This window comes from Bos indicus, chromosome 13 (assembly GCF_029378745.1).
Source record: "Bos indicus isolate NIAB-ARS_2022 breed Sahiwal x Tharparkar chromosome 13, NIAB-ARS_B.indTharparkar_mat_pri_1.0, whole genome shotgun sequence".
Classification (NCBI taxonomy): domain Eukaryota; kingdom Metazoa; phylum Chordata; class Mammalia; order Artiodactyla; family Bovidae; genus Bos; species Bos indicus.
Window position 1 is genome coordinate 58,554,930 of NC_091772.1, and position 16,602 is coordinate 58,571,531.

Here is a 16,602-nt window from a genome sequence, read left to right on the forward strand (position 1 = left end):
GCCTCACCCGTGGGGTGGAGACCATGGAGCGGCAAACCGCTTTTGGGGAGGCGTCTGGCGTCTGGGAGGCTTGTCACTGCCCTCTGGGGATTTGCTTCGTTCATCATCCAAAAAGGAAAGAGGAAGGGATTCATGAGCACCACAGGGAAAGACTGGACAGATTTAGACACCAGACAATCTTAAACACACACAGAAACACACGTGCACACATGCACCCACAGAAGACCCTCAGAAAGACAGAGAGCTCAAAGAGAAGGACATATGGACACAGGAAGTCAACAGTGGGAAACAGATGCACAGACACCCTCAGACAAACCCTGACCTGTGGGCCCTTGGAGAGAGGCAGAGACAGACGCTAATACTTCCACCTGCTGGAGTGTGGGGGGCGGGGTTCTGCAGGGGTGCAGTCACCCCCGCAACCTGAGCTCCTCTCAGCCAGGGGGTCCATGCAGTGGCCAACTGTCAGTATATCCCTCCTTGGTTCCTAGAGCCCCCACCCAACCCCCCAAGCCTATAAATAAACTCTCCCCCTGGGTCCGGACGCTCCCTTGGACCTCCATCCCACGTCCAGGCGATGAGCCATCCTACCTCCCTGGCCAGCATGTGGTGCGTGTGTCACTTTGTGGTCCAGTCTGGCCCCTGGTGGATCGGCCTTTGCCGGCTGCTGCTCTTGCTACGAGACCAGAGGAAGTGAGCCAGAGTGAGGGACCACTTCAGCTGGGGCTGCTGGGAGGTGGTGGTTTGTGCTGCGGCTTTGTGTTGAGTTTCTGGTCCAGAGGACAGCAGTTAGGATACCAGGCCCCACGAAGAGATCTGTGTGAATTCCAAATCTCAGGTTCCCTGTCCGTGTGACAAGAGTGCCACAGGACTAAGCCCCCCAACCCTGGAGCTGCTGGGAAAGGTCCGTGAGATGACAGCTCAGACCTGGGAAGCCCTGGGAGCTGGGGCCATGCCTGTTGTAGGTGTGTTGTTAGAATGAATGGCCTTGGGAGAGTCCAGACCATCAGTTATCTGTACCAGAAATAAATTTAGCCAGGTTTCTGGCAGCACAGGTCTGAACCCTTTTGCTGTGGAGAGCAGGATTTATTTATCACCCTGGGAAACCTCAGCTCCCAGGGTCTGGGCCCAGCACATAGCAGATGCTTGGTGAATGCGCTCCTAGAATGATCGTGTGGGACAGCAGAGTTCCTGAGGTTGGAAGTAGACCACAGAAGAGAACATCCCTCGTGGAAAATAAGATCACAGAGGCCCTGGGCGTCATGCATAGGCTTGTGGGCAGGCTGCTGCTATCCCCACAGGTACATTTGTGTCTCCACAGACCCACCCCCTACCCCCCAGCCATCTGCCCCCCACGCAGGGCAGGTTTGCCACTTCCACAGCTTGCAGCCAGCCAGTCTCCCTACATCAGCTCCTACTATTAGTTAGTGAGCTCATGTCTAAGTTCAGGGTGCCAGTGAGGGCTCTTCCTCAGGCATACACGGCTGCCTTCTTGCTATGTCCTCAGATGGGCTTTCCTTGGCATGTGTGCAGAGAAAGTGAGCTCTGTGGTCTCTCTTCCTTTTTTTTTTTTCTGTTGGCCACATTCTGCAACTTGCAGGATCTTAGTTCCCCAGTGCAGTTCACAGTTCAGTCACTCAGTCATGTCTGACTCTTTGCAACCCCATGGACTGCAGTATACCAGGCCTCCTTGTTCATCACTAATTCCCGGAGCTTGCTCAAACTCGGGGATTAAACCCAGGCCCCAGCAGTGAAAGCTCCGAGTCCTAACCACTGAAGCACCAGTGAATTCCCTTTGATGTCTCTTTTCATAAGGACACTAATCCTATAGGACCAGGGCTCCACCCTTGTGACCCCAGTTATCCTTAATCACTTACTTGGAGGCCCCATCTCCAAATACAGCCACATTTGGAAGTTATGGCTTGAATGTATTATATGGGATTGGGTGGGGAGACAGATTGAGTGCGTAATACAAGGTACCCTTCTGCTCCAAGCAGAGGATTTGGGAAGGCAGGTGAGAACTGCCACTCCTTGTTGGCTGATCTTAGCACCAGCCCCCCACTGTAGGTCTACATCTCGAGCCCCTGCACTGCTCTGGATGTTCCAGGCTTCTGGCTGCTTGCCTGACTGTGTGTTGACCAATGCAAGTTTCTTTGCTGCCTGAGCACCAGGATAGGCCAGATACCAGAGAGAGACCAGTAAAGGGGATGGCCTTCTTCCTTGGATCTGGGAGTCCCACATGGTGATGGCCAGGGTTCGGCACTGTAATAGTATGTAAAAGTTGCTCTGGAGTAACCATAGCTGGGCTTTGAGGGTTGAAGAGGAGTCTTTCAAAGACTGGGCAGAAAGGCTCCTGCTTGCCAGTCTCATGCTGGCTGTGGGGAGGCGGTAGGACAAGGAGACCTCGTGCTGATGGGCAGATGGACAGTGACAGTAAGACGCAGACCAAGGGATGGCTAAGTCATGACATGCATTTTCCTGGAAGTCATAGCAGATAAGCTGGGTGATCTTTACAAAAGAAGCCTCCAGTTACATGGGAGAGCTTACAACTGCCAGAGAAAGCCAGAGAAGGAAGTGGCCGCAGGGGCAGTTGGACCTGGGATCAGAAGCTGGATTAGGAGGAACAGGAGGCGAGAAGGTGTCCCGGGCAGGTGGATCAGCCTGGGCAAAGGCCCTGCCAGACGGAAGCAGAGGTTCTGCTCAGAGGGCAGCTGAGATGCTGCCGGGCCGAGAGGACCGTGCAGGCTGTCAGGAGGCAATTGTCGTGAAAAGTGGGAGGCCTGGGTCCCAGGAGAGTCATGCAAGTCCTTGAGGATAACAGCTGATGCTTATGGGCTACTTGACATGTACTGGGCACTTGATAAGGAATTTAGCCACGTCCTTAGGTCACACGTCTGGCCACGGGTAGATCTGGGGTTTGGGCCCAGGCAGCCAGCTCCAGGGCTTCTGCTCACCCTGCTCCTGGTGTTTGCTGAATCCGATTCCGTTCCAGAGAGCCCAGGGGTGCAGGAGAACCCATTCTGCCCTCGCAGTTTCTCCGGCCTCTCCTGCCATGTGACCTTGACCATCGTTGCATCTCCTGCCTCTGCCCTGGATGAGACCTAGAATAGCTGGGCTGTTCGTGGTCCTAATGGAAACGGGCACCCCCAGCTGGCGCTGAGACCCATCCTGACCAAACCGGTCCCGCCGACCCCGAAGGCCCCCAGCACGCGGCCGCCGTTTTGATGGAGGAGTTATTGAGAAGTGGCTCAATCCCGGCCGCATTGTGGGCCAATTCAGAGCGGAGCTCTTTGTCAGAGAGGCTTGGAGACCAAGCCCCCTTCACATCCCCTCTCCTGGCGCTGCCCCCAAGCCCCTCTGAGCTCATGTTGGGAAACACCAGGCTCTTGAAAATCAGTAATTGAGAGAAACACTGCTGGTTTCCAAGGAGCACACGGTGACTCCCGAGTGGCGAGGGCAAGCCAGAGTCACGTTGTCACCATGTTCGGAAACTCACACACACACAAGCGCACGCGCCCCGGTCTCTTTCGTATGTAAATTAGGATTGGTGAAACTAAAGCTGTCCGTGTGTGTTATAAAAAATGCAACCAACATAGAAATACAAAAAGTATAAAGGATAGATGCCTTCTTTCATAGTAGTCATCATGAACAATTTGATTTTTATCCTTGTTTTTGCTATAAAAATGGGTGCATATTATAGATACTGTTCCAGTTTCATTATTTCTGCTCGGCAATAATTGCAAAAATAGCCATCCATCCTCAAACCTATATAGGTCAGCTGTTCTCAGCCAGGCATGGTTCTGTGCTCCCCAGGAGACACTGGGCAGTGTCGGCAGACGCTTTTGGTTGTCACAACTTGACCGTGATGGTGCTACTGGTTTCTAGTGGGCAGAGGCCAGGGATATTGCTAAACATTCTGCAGTGCACAGGCCCCACCGCAGAGAATTATCCAGCCCCCAAATCTCAGTAGCACCAAGGCTGGGAAACCCCACTGTAGGATTTACCTGTCTTTTTGTGTGCGCATAATTTTTATTGGAGTTTAGTTGCTTTACAGTGTTGTTAGTTCCTATTATACAGTAAAGGGAATCAGTTATACCACTACACATATCCACTCTTTTTTAGATTTCCTTCCCATGGAGGTCGCCACAGATCACTGAGTAGAGTTCCCTGTGCTAAACCGTAGGTTCTCATTAGTTATCTATTTTATGCATAGTGTGTGTATGTCCATCCCGGTCTCCCAATTCGTCCCACTCGTCTTCCCACAGTGGTACACATAAGTTTGTTCTCTACAGCTGTGACTGTGTTTCTGCTTTGCCAGTACGTTCATCTGTACCATTTTTCTATATTTGACATATAAGTGATACGGGCTTCCCAGGTGGCAGAGTGGCAAAGAATCTACCTGCCAATGCAGGAGACGCAAGAGACAGGGTTTGATCCTTGGGTTGGGAATATCCCCTGGAGGAAGAAATTGCAATCCACTCCAGTATTCTTGCCTGGAAAATTCCTTGGACAGAGGAGCCTGGGGTCATACATGATTGAGCATGCATGCATGCATAAATGATATTTCTTTTTCTCTTTCTGACTTACTTTGTATGACAGTCTCTAGTTTCATCCAAGTCTCTGCAAATGGCACTGTATGTTCCTTTTTGATGGCTGAGTAATATTCCATGGTATGTATGTAGCACGCCTCCTTTATCTATTTCTCTGTCCATGGACATGCTTCTATGTCCTGGCTGTTGTAAATAGTGCTGCAGTGAACACTGGGGTGCATACATCCTTTTGAATTATGGTTTTCTCTGGATACATGCCCAGGAATGGGATTTGGGGGTCATATAATGCCCAGACAGTGAGATACATATATACGAGGGTTAGCGTAGTGGAATTTAGATGGTCTCTGGTTGGTCACCGTCACAAGAAACCCTGCAGAAGTGTCCTTATACGTGTATGCTCTCAGGTCCTTCTGCGGATTTTTCTGTTGGGTACAATCTTAGAAGTTAAAATTGCAAGCTGGAAAGGTAGCGTGCCTTTTAGATTTTGATAGGTCCTGCCACGACGCCCTCCAAGCTGATTACGGTCATTGACGCTGCCACCACAGACAGCTCACTCACCCACTCCTCCTCTCCTCAATTAACAAAGCACATTTGATTTATTTTAAATAACTTTCCATTGCAGCTCCGTGTCCATTGACAGAAACCGCTCTCTCTCACCGCAAATTCACTCCATTCCGCCAATAACTCTCGAACGGTGATTGATATTTTGCTGACAGTGGGTGTTTAAAGATGTTCAATGTCGGTGACAATAGGAAAAAAAATCCCATTAGTTCTTTCCATTTGGGTAATAGCAAGAAAGATAAAAGGCACGGCTTTGTCTTTCCTTATTGAAGGAGCGTTTAATCACGAGGCTCTAAAATGATTACACAGGCCCTCTGCTCGCCCTGGAGTTGATTTTACCTCCCCATTCCCACACACACACTTTGAGACTCAGGGCTCACCCATCACCCAGCTGCAGCCCTCTCTCAGGTGACCTCCTGCAAGGTGACCTCGGGATGTGTGGGCTGAAGCCCCAAAATGAGTGAAGCTCTGCACACTTTGCCACTTGGGTTCAAGAAGGCAGTTCGCCTACATGCAGGACTAGGTGTCTTACTAGTTAAAGGAGATGCACAGCACAGAAGGGTATGTGGGACTGAAGACTTATCGTTCACATCCTTTAAACCTGGCCCTGTATCTGCTGGCTATTTAGTGCACCTTGACTGTATGGTCCCCTGGGCTTCCGAATGCTTCCACCGACACCAGGACAGGCCAGTGTGGAGCCTTCTCTGTTAGGCTCCACTGGACAGGCCACAGAGCTGACATCTGGTCCTCCCATCCTGAGATGCTCTTGAGCAGAGTAGGGTAGACAAGAGTTGAGAGAGTGATGCCCACATGCTGGGGAGCTCAGGGAGGGGTCAGGGGGAAGCCCAGCAGAAAAGTGTGTGTGTGTTCATACATACTTGTGCACGCAGGCCCAGTCCAGTGGGGGAAGAGGGAAGGGAGGGAAGGAGTCAGCCAGGGGAGGAAAGGCTGGAGGTGGCTCAGGTGGACGGAGGGAGAGGTGTGAGTGTGGCCCATCTTCTGTCGTCCCATTTGCTCTACAATACAACACTTTCATCCCTAGAGCGGCTGTCAGTTCAGCCGATGCTGGAGAGAGTCGGGAGACACAGTCTCACAGGGCAGCTTTGTGTTCAGCCACACTTGTCTCCCCTCTCCAGGTGAGGGGACTAGACAACCACCTGGCACCTGGTTATCACCTTGGGCTCCTCAGCCAGGGCACCTCGCCTGCCCCACGAAGAGCAACCCTAGTTCAGCACCTAAACTCCCAGGGCCCATCAGAGGCACCCGAGGCCAGGGCTCCACTGCCCTCAATCCCAGGCTGAGGGGCTTGACCCAGCCTCCCCCAACCCCGAGAAATGCTGCCAGACCCAAGATGAGAGCATCTTTGCCAGGAGACCTCTGGGAAGCCCCATTCCAGGGGCCAGCCACCTGGTTTGGAGATCGACAGATGCTTTGTCTGTTTTACTGTGAATGTAATTGCACGTGCTCGAAGGTGAGTGTGCAGGAGTGTGTATTACAAGGAAGGAGCCATCCCCTCTCGGGCACCCCCAGGGTAACCATGCCTGGCCCTTGGGCCATGTAGCTGCATGTAGTCACTCACAGAAGTTCATATGCCTCACCCGAATCACTTTTATTTAAAAATACACATCTGTGCTTTTTTAAACAAGGATGGTCCCGTCTCATTGGATAGCTTCTCTTGCTCAGGAAGAAGCACAAATCTGTGTGTAATTTGTCACTGTACACAAATCTGCTAGCAGCGCCTTCCTAGGTTGTGTTAGCCCCTTGGAGGGGGCGGACTTCAAGTGGTTCCCAGGGATTTTGCCTTTTCACCTGCAGTGGGCCTTCCTGCGCTCCTCTTTATACTTGAGAACACTGTAATCCTTTATGCCATGCATTTCTTGTGTGCCTGCCCTAGGGAAGGTGCTGGGGACACAGAGAATGAGCGATGGACACTGACGTTCTGGGAGGGAGAGGCACAAGCCCCTGATGAGGGCTACAGAGAACCGTGAAGCAGGCTTGGGACATGGGTCCCAGAGACCAGGGCAGACATTGATGCAGACAGGATGCTCAGCATGCTTCCTGTATAAGTGACACTGGAATGGAGACCAGGAAGGAGGTGAGGGGGGAGCAAGCACAGGCTCGTGGGTAAGATCATTCCAGACAGAAGGAGGGGCTCATGCAAAGGCCCTGGAGTGGGCTGTATTTGGTCCTCTTACAGAGCACACGGGCTTCCCTGCCTGGTGGCTCAGATGGTGAGGAATCTGCCTGCAATGCAGGAGATGCTCTGGTCAGAAAGATCCTCTGGGGAAGGGAATGGCAACCCACTCCAGTACTCTTGCCTGGAGAATCCCATGGACAGAGGAGCCTGGTGGGCAACAGTACATGGGGTCGCAAAGAGTCAGACATGACTAAGCGATTCACACTTTCACTTTTTTTTTTCACTTTTTTTCACAGAGCACAGAACAAAATCCTCACTAGAGCAGAGAGCTAAAGGCAGAGAATCCCAGGAAACCTGCGTGTGGAGATAAATACCCAGGAGGTGATTTGTCTGGTCAGGAGTTCTCGCTTGAAAGTTTTTAGAGATTGTTACTTTGCTTTTCAGAGATGCTCCCAGCTTGCACCATCTGTCAGCTACGGTGCTGGCAGAGGGATCCGCCTTGCTGGGCCTTCTCCAGCCACTGTGATTCCACCGCCCAGCTCAGGTCTGTGTGGGGCAGAGGATAGGTGTGGCCCAGGGCGTGGGGTTCCGGATTCCACATAATGAGGCTTTCCGGGTGTTTTCCTCGCAGAGGCGCTGCCAACCTGAGTCTGTGGCTGCAAACTGACCCATACAGTTCTCACCACAGCCAGATGGGATGGGGACTGGGTCAGCCCTCTGTGTTTTCTCCCCCAAATGAGGACACTAAGTGATGTGCCTGAGGTCATAGTTAAAGTGGCAAAGTTGGGATTTGAACCCAGGAATCTTGGGGGCACACTTCGTGTTCTGAATCAGTGCTCCGAATTCTGCCGTGAGCAGCAGTGCGGGGAGCCCCAGGCCCCAGTGCAAGGCTTTCCCCCGCCGCCCTGCACCCAACACTGGACAGCGTCGTGGACAGTACTCATGGTTACGTGCTCCGCTATCAGGCGCCTGGCGCCCAGCTGCATGCTTGGCACAGAGTAGGGGCTGGGTAAGCGTACAGTCTGTCTTTAAAAATGAGAAAACTGGCCTAGATTTCTGCCCACCTCCCGAACCTTAAGAGAAAGATCCGTTCTTTTACTCACAAACGGTCTTACCCTAAGAAATCAATGTACCGTCAGGGGTGTTTGAAATGGCACCAGGAGTGATCAGAAAGTTATTCCTTTGACGTCTGGCTCAATTTTATTTGAAATTCCAGGGGGGAAAAGGAGCTGGGTTCTTATTCAAATGCGGTGGGGGGGAGGGGCAGTAAATGAAATGGCAGGAACCCCAGGCTGGCTGGGGCTCCTCAGAATGACAATGAGGCCTGCCCCGGCCAGTCTCATCCAGGCAGGCCTAACGAGATTAGATTTTCATAAATTTCAGACAGTGCCAATTCCTAATTCCTCAGTGTGCGGCCAGGAGGCCAGACAGGGCCGCCTGCACGGACTGCTTGTTAACCAGGGAGCACGCCGGCTGCCCCTCCGCCCCGAGCAGACACAGGGCGGGGGGCGGTAGGGGGGGTCGTCTGGTCTGGAAACCTCCTGTGGGCTGGCAGGAGCTGGGTGGACTCTGGCCCAGCTCTCTAGCCAAGGAAAGAGAAAAGATCTCCAACATCCGGCTGCTTTTCCGATGATTAACTGAAAACCCAGTGACGGTTGTGCCCACACGTTGCATGGCAAATTCTGCACCAGCCCTCTCCCCATTTACAGCCGGGAAGCAGCCAGACAGGGGTTTGAACTGAGGCTCCTGCGTTTGGTTTTGGTCTGGCTCCATCACTCAGAACAGGGAGCCATAAACTTGGTTGCAAAAGAATTGCATCTTCACCTTAACCACCCCTAACAGGAAGACAGGTACCAAACCACAGGGCATCAGCAGCTACTTGCAATCCGGTCGCCAGTAGAAACCACAGACTTCCTATCCATGGAAACCTGCCTGGTCGCATTTAATGTGCTAGTATCCCAGGTCACTTGTGTGGTCCTGTATGTTCTTTATCGAAAGTCTGGTTGAGAGTTTGAGAACTACATTTTGATAGAGTTGGGTTCCTTTTAAAGCCTCACATGAATTTTTATTCAGTTTAATTTTATTTTAAAATACGCATTCTGAGAGCTCATCCTGGCTCCCCCAGCTGCCAGGGAAGGAAGCCATGGGGTCAGGACTGCTCTCTGACTCCTGGCCTGACGGGACCGACACTGCCCCTCGGGGGTTTGTGGGAACTAAGTGGGGAAGGATGTCCTGTCCTGGACAGGCGCTTGGCACTCAGATAGAGACAGAGGAGAAGGCAGCTGTGTCTGTATGCAGTTTCGTGGGAGGTGCCCAGAGCTCCCCCGAATGCATGGCATGAGGCCTTTCTAACAACCATCCTGTGGCTTTCCTCTGTGCTGGTGGGGAGGTGGGGACCACTGGGCAAGATACTGGCTTCGTGGACCACATGGCAAGTGATCCTCTAGGCAGTCTCGATCTACCCTGGAAACCAGTCCCATTCCACACAAGCGCCTGACTTGAACCAACACTGTTCCTGACATTCTGGGACCACGGTACCCAGGACCATTGGGTGTGGGGCTGTTGGCCTAACCCATCCCTGAAAGCACAGGCTTGGGGGTCTGGGGTCTTGAACTGTGTGGCCTTTGGCCAGTCATCTCCCGTCTCGCAGCCTCAAGTTTCCTCATCTGTAAAGTTGGCGGCGGGGGTCATATTAGTGTCTATTTCACAGAATGCAGCTGAGGATTCAATATGATGATACCCAAAGAGATTCGGGCCACACCTGGCCCTGAGGGGGCTCCCAGACGCTACCCCTCACTAGTGTCAGGCGAGCTGGAAAAGGACCAGAGACGCCCGTATGCACACCTCAAAGTGACTGCATCCGTCTCTGGAGGAGGAGACACAAAAGCAGTCAGGCTGCTCCAATGAGGCGGACGAAGCTGTTAATTTGAAGTTATTCATGAGGAAAGAAGACCCTCAATTAAATAAGAGTGACCTTACTTTGCATGTGGAAGATGGGCTTGGCCACCCCCAGAGAACCTGCTGCATCCATCACCCGCCCCAAAGGGGAAATTACCAAGAAAAATGACAGGACCGCTGCCCCATGGGAAGCGGACCTGACACCCAGATCAGAATGAGGGAAGTGTGATGCTTCCTCCCCAAAAACTCCTGTTCTCTGCACAGGTCCTCTAAGCCGGGACTGGTGCCCCTAAGTCCAGCCACCACCCTGGGTGACCTTTTCTGACTGACCCTGGGACAGAGGCCCGTGAAAGCATGCTCAGTGTTTCCAGGGCATCAGCCTGGATGAGGGGAGCCTGCTGTCCCAAAGGCATGTAGGGGTTGTGACGGTGGTGATAGTGGATCACCCACTGTCTCCTGCCCCATTCTGAGCCCTTGACATGTACTTTTTCATCTTTCCTGGAGCTCTCAGGGATGCATATGCCCAGGGTCACACGGCCAGCAGCTGGCAGATGGAGGGATAGGCAGCTTCTGAGGTGTTCCCACATAGGCGGGAGAACTGACAGATACTTTGGGAAAGCTGGGAGCATTTATCAGGAGATAAAGGCCCTTTCCCCTCTCACTCCTGGATTTGGGACCGGCCCTGCCCTTTGATCTGGAGGAACTTCTGTCTGTCCCCTGGTTGGCTTGTCTACACAATAGCATGGTGATGGAGCTCGTAGACCTGGGGGAGGTGGGCTCAGCGCAGGGTGGTGCACGTGTTGTACATGTTAGCATCCTGACTGTAGTCCCAGTGAGTGGTTGCTATGACAACAGGGAGTTTGGGCTGGGGACCAGCCCGCCACCCCCTCCTGCTCTGATTCCCCTTTGTTTGTGACCAGGCTTTGCTGTGAGCCCCGTGGTCACAGGAGACTTGAACTGAGTGGAGGGCAGCAGTTGGACCTATGCCTTCCGCCAGTGTGCTGGGCACCTGGTCCCACGTCCAGGTAAAGGGAGCCTGTGAGATTGAGGACGCTGAGGCAGGATCAGTGTGGCTCTGGGTCTTGGGGACTCCTCTCTTGGCTGGAAGTCTAGAAGCCACCCATCCTGCAGACTTTGGCCTCTTGTTGCTTTTAAAATTCTTTGAATATGCTGCCGGCGTTAAAGGTCAGGCAGCTTCACCAACTGTTTCTAGGTTCTGGAGAGATGGGGAATTATGGCTGCACTGACCCAGCCTGCCTGGGAGCTGTCTGGCCTGCTGGGGTTTCAGCTAGCAGTGCATGTCTGGAGCACCCTGTGGACCTGATGAGGAGCTCTTGCTCAATTAGTGTATTCCTGCAGTGGGAGCAGGAGTGAGGAGCTGAGCACGAAGATCCAGAGGGGCCAGGCAGATGAGGTCAAGCAGAACTAGGGCCCAGGTGGAGCTTGGGGCAAGTGGACAGCACAGCCTGTGTTAAGGGGGTGGCCACCCACAGCTCTGTTTGTTGCTTCGGTGGGGACGGGACTGTGGATGCAAATGCCCTCAGGCCCCCATTTGCCTCGTATTCCAGCAGATGCTTTCTGATGCATGTCCCAAAGAGGTGAGTTCATGTCCCCTGAAGGCAGAGTCTCTAGGAAGGAGCACCCTGAGTGTGAAAGTTCACTGTGCTATCCAGGGGACCAGAGCCCCCTCACCCCATGGCCAAGGTCAAGACACCCAGCCTAGGCTTATTTTTGCCTTATGGGTTGGGATGTATCACCTGTTGGCTGGGGGGCCTCTCCTGACCCCCTCAATCCCCCTGTCCCCATGTCTCCATGTCTTTGCACATGCTCAGTCGCTCAATTGTGTCCGACTCTGCGTGACCCCATTGACTGTAGCCTGCCAGGCTCCTCTGTCCATGGGATTCTCCAGGAAAGAATACTGGAGTGTGTTGCCATGCCTTCCTCCAGTGGATCTTCCTGATCCAGGGATTGAACCCATCACTTACGTCTCCTGCATGGGCAGGTGGAGTCTTTACCACTAACACCACCTAGGAAGACCCCGTGTCTTTGCACACCCTGGAATATCCAGCTGGGTCCTGCTTGACCCTCTGTCTTCAGACATATGGGTTTGGACTGTCTTTGTTTGCTTTGGCTGGTGTGCTGGGGAGCCCCTACTAACCATGGTCACATTGAGGGAGTGTTCCCTGAGTGCTGACCATGTGGGCCCCACACAGCCTCTCCCTTCCATGTGGGGAAACCGGGATGGACTCAGAGTGAGTGAGGGTCACAGAGCCAGCCTGGGCGTCCCCATGGAGTGCTGTGCCGGCCCTGGAGCCACCTCAGGGACTCTGCAACCCTTAGGAGTCTCCCTTCCCTTCTGGCCACGACCCCAGGCCTCTGGCTTCCAGAATAGAGCCTGGAAGCACTTCGTGGTCTCCTGAGAATTTCGCCCCATCGTCCCCCATGTGGATTTGTGTGGGGTTGTGGCCCAGGAACCAGTGCGGTCATGTTAGTGTCTTCAGCATCCTGGGCTCCTTTCTGGGGGTGATTCTCTCACTCTGACACTGCACCCCAGAAATCAGGTCCTCCCGCCCTTTGGGGGTCGGGAGAGCTGTGGGCTTTGTTCACGCCCACTCAGCCCGTGGGGCCTCATCTGTTGCCCCAATAGGACACCTCCAGCCCTGTTACCTCCTCACTGGATGTTACCTGGAGGAGGGCAGCGACCTGGCCAGGAGCCTGCAGGCCACCAGGCCTGGGACGGAGACGCAGACACCTCCCTTGCTTCAGGCCAGGCGTGGGCAGGGCCCCTGGAGACGGGCGGAGGAGGGCAAGGGTGCCTACCCCCAAGTCCAGGCTGGGGTGAAGAGTGCACGGTGTTGGAGGAGGGGTTGCAGGCCCCTCTGAGGAGGGGGTGTGGGTGTTGCACAAAGCCAGCCTGTGTGTCCCCTGAATGGGCAGCTTTATCCCAGGCCCTAGCGCACAGGCCCCAGACCAGCCTGTCTGGGGAGGCAGGAGGTGTGGCCACAGCCACTGGGTTCCAGGCCAACGTCCTGGCCTTTGCCAGCTCAGGCCCCGCACCCTCCTGGCGGGAAAGGGAACGAGTCCCTCTGAGGGTCTGAGGCTTGTCCTATTTCCCGCCAGGTGGGGCCCAGCCTACTAGGGCATCAGGAGGGACTCACCGAAGTCCCTGGCTACTTCATCGTCCCTCCTGGTCCCTCCCAGGGCAAGATAAGGATGTGGCTCCCACCCCCATATCCAATGAGGGAGTCACCAGCGAGCAGTCTGTCACGTGACCTGAACCTGGGTCCCCTCACCTGTGAGGCGGGATGATGAAAAGGCAACCGTATATAGGCTCAGCGCTGCACAGACGCTGAGCCCCGGCACATTCTTTGTCCCTGTGGTCTATGGACTGTAGGCTGTTAAGCAACACCCTGACTCTCACCCTCTAGATTCTGGGAGCGCCTTCGATTGTGTCACTAGTGTGTCACTAGTGCCACCAGTCTGAGCCACTAGTGTCCTCAGACATTGCCACGGGTCCCCCAGGGGGCAGACCCACTCAACTAACAGCATCAGGCAGACTTTGGCACGCCTGGGCAAAAAGGCTTAACATGGTGGGAGAAGGTGGGTGTCCCGCAGAGCCTGGGTAGGAAGAAGGGGTGGCCAGGGCTCCAGAGAGGGCGGTGGGCGGGCTGCGTGCGGAGGGGTTCTGCTGAACCAGCAGGAACGTCCACCCGGGATGCGTCGATCTCCCGCTGGAAGCAGAGGCTGGTGGCAGGAGGGGCTGCCCTCCCAGGCCCCGGCCAGGGCCTGAGTGAGCGGCACATGGCACACGGGACACAGCGCACCTCACTGCCTGCTTTCCAGGCCCCCCTTCGCCCGCCCCCACTCCTCCAGCTTCCTTGTGTCTGTCTGAAAAGAGGAAGCGCTGAGTCAGTGGCCCTGAGCTTGAACCTGTACCCCTGGGGAGACCTCGGCTAATTGCTTGTCAGTGCCAAGGGGCAGCGGGGCGGGGAGGGTCTTCCTGCCTGCCCTCTGGGATCTGGGGAGACACATTTCCTGGCTTGTCCGTGGGCAGCCTCGGACCAGGGGAGGCTGGCTGTGCCCCCCAGCCCCCTGCAGCCAGGTCACTGCCCGGGCCCCCAGCCTCTCACCTGCCACTGCTGGGGGCTCTGCTGGCAGGGCGCATGGCCAGCTGCCGATCGGCCCCGACACAGACCCGCTCGAGTCAGCAGAAACCGCCCCGACTCTGGCAGGATCAAAATAACCTCTTTCCTTTTCCAGCACTTGAGGGTTTTTCCGCTTTCTGGGGGAAAAAAACAAAACAACCCAAAAAAAAAGAAATGAGAGTTGCAGTGTTTGCAACCTCCCGGAATGTGGTTTTTCTGAGGCCTCTTCCTGGAGGTGGGGGTGGCCCTCATACCCTCCCGTCTGAGGTGGGGGTGGCCCTCATACCCTCCCATCCTGTCGAGGGTGGTGTCGCTGTGCGTCGTGTGTGTGATAAATATGTCTGTGCGTGGGTGTGTTATCTGTGTTTGTGTTTGTGGGTATGGGTGTGGCGGAGTGTTGGGGGCGTATAGGGATGTTGGGGTGTGTGTGCTGGTGTGTGTGTGTGTATTGGGGTGTATGGGTGCTCAGGAAAGCTGGCCCCGAGCCCCTGCCTGCTCTGGGATCCCCAACGTCTCACATGTCCCCTTGGTCTTGCAGCGGAGCTGGAGTTCGTTGAGATCACCATCATCGTGGTGGTGGTCATGGTGATGGTGGTGGTGATCACGTGTCTGCTGAGCCACTACAAGCTGTCCGCTCGCTCCTTCATCGGCCGGCACAGCCAGAGCAGGAGGAGGGAAGATGCCCTGTCCTCGGTGAGTGCCTGAGCTTCCAGGGCCCTGGATGCCCCCATCAAGTGCGTGTGGTGTTGGGGTTGAGTGCTCACAATTGGGGCAGACAGAGCGGCTCCCAGCAGGATGGGCCCTCGCCCTCCCCCAGATCTCAGCACCCACGTCCCCCCTCATTCGCCTGCGCCTTCGGGCCACCCCTGCCTGCCGGTGGGTGTTGCTCAGCAGATGGACCAGGAGGCGGTGCAGAGTCCATTTCTAAACAGTTTCCATCTCCACACCTGTGAGGTGGAGTGTAACAACCTGGACAGGAGCAGGTGCGTGACTGGCAGGCTGCAGATCACAGAGAGGGCAGCCCTGGGGCTCTGCGGGGAGCACGTCCCTGAGCCTGTGTTGGGGGGGCAGTGACAGAAGCAGGCCGGGGCGGCCAGCGTGGCCTCTCAGCTCTGAGGGACGTCTCTGGTCACGTCGGGCTGGCAGGCCTATCCCTGGCGGGTTCGGGCATCTCTGCTTGTGTACGTCGCCAGGCTGCCAGGGCAAGGAGCACGTCTGCTCAGGTCCCTGAACCGCAAACACGGGGCGCCCCAACCCCCAGGCCCAGTGTGCCCGAGGGCACTGCGCTTCTGCTCAGAAGCATCTGAGGCTCACCTGTGTGTTTATGTGCTGTTGCCCAAGGGACGGAGCCAGCAGCTGCACTGCCACATCTGCACTTAGTGATCTGCCCATCTTAGGAGAAACTGGGGCTCAGAGAGGCGGGAACATTTGCCTGAAGCTACACAGCTTCTACGGAGAAGGAAATGGCAACCCACTCCAGTGTTCTTGCCTGGAGAATCCCAGGGACAGGGGAGCCTGGTGGGCTGCCGTCTATGGGGTCGCACAGAGTTGGACACGACTGAAGCGACTTAGCAGCAGCAGCCCCAGCACACAGCTTCTAAGCAACAGCTTGAGGCCTATTTTACCCCTCTCAGATCCTGGTGCAAAAGAGGGTATTCTGGACAAATGGGAAGACTGCAGCCCGGTAGCTGTGCTCCAGGGCGGGGCATCTCACCCCTTCTGAGCCTCAGTGTGCACATCTGTAAAATGGGAGGGGCGAGCCTCTCTCCTGCCCACCCCCCCGCATGGTCACAGGAAGGGTGATGTTAGTGGTGAGAGCTGGGGAGATGGCAGAGGTTCCCATGTGAGGGATCCTGGTCACCATGGAAAGGGGACAGCCATGTGGGCAGCACTGGGACTTCATGCCCAGATGGAGGCCAGGATCCAGGTTCTGGTTCCTGAACATCTGAGGCTAAAAGAAAGTACCCCTCGACATCTACCAGCCACCTGCACGGGCCCCTGGGGATGCCCGGCTGGGTAAACACAGGCTTGTTAGACCTGAAATACGTGTAGCGGTCCCCTGGGGCTCCTGCTAGACAGGGCACATCTGCACAATCTTGGGGCCCCATGACCTCCCAGAGAGACCCAGAGACAGCCGTTGTCTGCTTGGCACAGGGGCCACCCCTGCCATAGCTGTCCTGCTGTGGCCTCTTTTCAGGGCGACCCCTGGGAGTTCATTTCCTCATCTGTCAGAGGGTGGGGTTCATGTTCAGGTAAGCCCTGTGCCCTGAGACCGCACGTCCCAGCTGGCGCTGCGCCAGAGAAGCTAGAAAAT

The 16,602-nt window shown here is 55.1% G+C and overlaps 1 protein-coding gene across 3 annotated transcripts in view; it reads left to right on the forward strand.

Moving 5' to 3' along the window:
• PMEPA1 (prostate transmembrane protein, androgen induced 1) overlaps positions 1–16,602 on the forward strand; it is a 56,946-nt gene that overhangs the window by 34,190 nt on the left and 6,154 nt on the right. For 2 of the 3 annotated variants that reach the window (XM_019972136.2, XM_019972135.2), the window contains exon 2: positions 14,827–14,981. In XM_019972136.2, the coding sequence (XP_019827695.2) occupies positions 14,827–14,981 (155 nt within the window). Of the gene's footprint in view, positions 1–14,447; positions 14,632–14,826; positions 14,982–16,602 lie in introns of those variants that run through there. The other variant, XM_070801400.1, reaches the window with a different exon arrangement.